The sequence below is a fragment of the Pterocles gutturalis genome, unplaced genomic scaffold, assembly GCF_000699245.1.
Source record: "Pterocles gutturalis isolate BGI_N339 unplaced genomic scaffold, ASM69924v1 scaffold8619, whole genome shotgun sequence".
NCBI classification, from domain to species: domain Eukaryota; kingdom Metazoa; phylum Chordata; class Aves; order Pterocliformes; family Pteroclidae; genus Pterocles; species Pterocles gutturalis.
Window position 1 is genome coordinate 184 of NW_010130584.1, and position 3,696 is coordinate 3,879.

A 3,696-nucleotide genomic window follows, 5' to 3' on the forward strand; every position below is an offset into this window, starting at 1 on the left:
TGCAGCAATGAAGAACTGCAAGCTGTGCAGAATTTAAAATTCAATTTTTAACACTCCTTGCCTTTTTTTTTTGTCTATTGTAGGATGTTAACTGTACTCCACCAAGCTCAGTTTTACATTTACTAGTATGTTCTTCAGTTTTACGCATTTGGACTTTGTTAGCATAAACTGAAGTTAAGCATGATCCTGAATAAGTGTGACCTGTTGAATTTGAAAAGCTGTTTTCATCAAGCCTGTATGCATTCTGCGGTTTTAAGTCTTATAGAGAACAAACCTTGCATTCTGTTGGGCTATGTATGTTTAAAGCTGTATTTAATAGTCATCTTTTGGGCTTGATTCAGAGTTCACTGAAGTCTAATGGGTTTTGGATCAGGTCCTCTGTGCACATTTCTTACTTGCTGGTGTTTCTGTTATAAATATTTCCATTTCCATGGTATCAAAAGCAAGTGATATGTTGGAGACAACTATATGAAATCAAATTCATGTCCTTCAGCTGATTTGTAAATGAATGTAGATTAATGCCATTGTTCTTTTTTGTTTAAAGCTGAAAATCGAAAAATCTTAAATGACGAAGAGGTTGAGAAGTGTCTTATAAACCTTTTGGAAATTGATAATGATGGAGTTAAAATTGCTGCTTCCCAAGCAATTTCTGCCATGTGTGAGAATTTAGCTAGCAAACGTGCATTTGGACTGCAGGGTAAGTAAGGTGGGAAGGGACGAACTGAGAATCTGTGCTTTTCATTTTATAAGGAGCATATTACAATTTTGCAGACTGCCATGGTTTATTTAAAGGTTCATGTATGCAATTATTTCTTTCTAAGGGATTCCCCAGCTTGTACAGTTGCTAAGCAGTGACAGTGAAGAGGTAAAAGAAGCTGCAGTGACAGTATTAGCTAATTTGACAGCAGCCAGTCCTAGTAATGCAAGGTGAGTCTGCAATAATTAAATTAGTATTTAAAACACTAATCTGAACACGTGATCATATTTTGATTTTTAAAGAATGCCTCATCTTGTCCTTATCCTACAAGGCAGGTCTGATTTTGACTGTAAGGCACTTTTTGGTGCTTATGAGTCATCTGGAATAGGTTGGTTCTCATCAGTGTTACAAGAGTTACACTATCTCTACTAACGTGTGCTTTATCAAGGAAAGATATGAAGCAGATGTAATGAAAGCAAAGATATAAATCATGTTTTGAAGAGAACATATGAGGAAAATATGCCTTGTAATCTAAGATGTTCGATGTGGGATATTTTTTGAAAATTCAGAATCAGTAAGGTATCCTTTAAAATGTGATGGTTCATGCAACTTTTTTGATTGATTAAAACCCAGTCTTTGGGGGAGATAGCACTCAGATATTCTGAATATTGGAATTGTCTTTCTTTTTTTATTGTTTCCCGAGTAACAGAGAATGCTCATAGTGCATTTTCTAAAAGAAAAGAAGTGTAATATCAGCATCCAAAACAACTAACAAAGGACGGTTAGCTGACTATAACTTCCAGAATAATTGTATCAACTAAATTCTACTGTCAGTTGAAGGGTTCTGTTATCCCAACTCTATTAAAAGTTCTGTTCAGGGAAAAGAAACAGAGCAGTCTGACGTATATGAGCAATCACATGTAACTAACAAACCATAAAATAAAATTCCTTAAAAGTTTCCTGGAATATACTTAAGGAAGTTGTAATCCATTCACAGGCATTCTTTGAAGTGAAAAAGTAAAATAACTCACCAAATAAATTATTTGTTTCAGTTTATTGATTCAGCTCTAATAGTCACCAGTATTCACTTAATGTTACCAGATGGAGGCATAATTTGACACAAGAGAATAGAACTCTGTTCTCAGATTCACATAGTAGATTTTTTTGTCTGATATTCTGCTCTCCTCATGTGCGTGACTCTTCAGTTGGTGTCAGTGGGAGTCATACACACATAAAAAGAGCACAGTACTGGAGTCTAGGGGTCAAACTTTCAGCTCTACTACAGCTGTTTTTCTTAGCCCAGCCCTTTGAGGTTTCACATTGTGAAAAGGGAATCTCTGGAGAGTTTTTGGTTGGTATAGCAGCTTATGCCAACTCATTCAGTTTCTTTTGCCAAGGAGATAGTCAGGACATTGTTTAGCTCAACTGCTAGAACAATTCTCTGAGACCTCAGGCAGGGAAATAGCTGTCTGTTGCTCTGCATTATAATGGAGTCTGTATTATTTTCTTGCTGGGCAGAGACAGGAAATTGTAAAGGTGGCTTGCATATACTTCTCTCTCTTTGCAATCCAGTTCCAAGTACAATATGGAAGCACCAGATAATCTAATCACAGGTCCTGTGTGAAAATCAGGAAGCAATAATTTACATTAAATATGTATATTGGATGAATGCCATGTGACTATATAATTGCTTCAAAGCTTCATTTCTAAATCAAAACCATTAATAAGTCATAGAAGAGTCTAAGTGTGACTAGGATCTATAAATGAATATATAGAGTTGAACCCTCAGCTGATACAAATTGGCATAGTTCCAGCTCACTGACTATCTGGCCCATGTTTATTTTATATTTATATAATAGGAAAAAAATTGTTTGAAGAAAATGCATTCCAGATTGTGTTACAATAATCATACTTCATTCTGGAATATTTTGTGTATGTATCTTGTAAACCACTGAAAATAACTGTATATATAATGAAGATGCTGATATACTTTTATAATAATGTGATTTTGCTGTGTAATTATGTTAGACAATATTCTTGTGACTAATGAGACCAGTGCCCTTTTTATTGGTTATATATTAGATTCTCCAAGAATATTAAATTATAAAGCTAGTAGTAGCAGGTAGACCTTATGTGGCAAGAACAAAATGGCTACAGTAAAGGAGAAGACTATTTACTATAATGTTTTCACTTTTTACCAGCCAGCCAAAAATTCAGTCTTGTTGAACTCATATACATGTGTTCTGCTATATTGCATTTCGTGAGCATTTTTGCGTGTATTATATTGATTGAAGGATGTGTACCTTGCCCTTTCATTTTGTATGGTATAGGTTACAGAAGGTAAAAGAGCACAAGACTCTGGTATTTTTGCTGGAGATTTGTTGTTCTTGTTAGGAATATTTGATCAAGAAGTGTTGTCTGCTTTTCATATAATGTGGAAAAAAATACAGGTTAAAACAAATTGTGTAACAAAGGCTCCCACAATAGCTAGCTCATAAGGATAAAGTCTTCCATTGATTAATAACACAAGAACAGCATAGGCAATGGGCAATACTACCCCCCACTAATGTATATTAACCTTGACCTTTAGGTGCTTCCCCACAGCAATGAAAGGCTAGTTCTATACCCCTACCCAATCAATCCTTTGTTTCTCAACTGAGACAGCTAATAAAGGTGTCAAATATGGTGGAGGTTTTGTAATTAGAACACCTGTTCACAATGAACGGGACAGAGACCAGCTTGTCATTTCACACAAGTCCCCAAGCAACCATGATTTGGCAAAAATAAATAAATTAATGAATTACTCTGGCCCTCGTAGTATTTTAACCAAAGATCTAGAGCAGAAGAGAACATGAGTCCCATACAAATCGTTTGAGTTTTCAGGTTTACTGGAAAATATTATCTCTACCAGAACACATTAAAATTACTGTAAATAGTGTCTAAAATATTTCAGCATTTAAGTTTTTGCTGCAGAGCTGATGTTGTATCATGCTTCAGCA

General features: G+C 35.1%; 1 protein-coding gene across 1 annotated transcript in view; it reads left to right on the forward strand.

The window, feature by feature from the left end:
* Window positions 1-544: 544 nt before the first annotated feature.
* ARMC3 (armadillo repeat containing 3) overlaps window positions 545-3,696 on the forward strand; it is a gene marked incomplete at its 5' end in the record, with an annotated part of 30,972 nt that continues 27,820 nt past the window's right edge. The window contains 2 exons of the mRNA XM_010080267.1: window positions 545-697; window positions 822-927. Of these exons, the coding sequence (XP_010078569.1) occupies window positions 545-697; window positions 822-927 (259 nt within the window). The remainder of the gene's footprint in view (window positions 698-821; window positions 928-3,696) is intronic.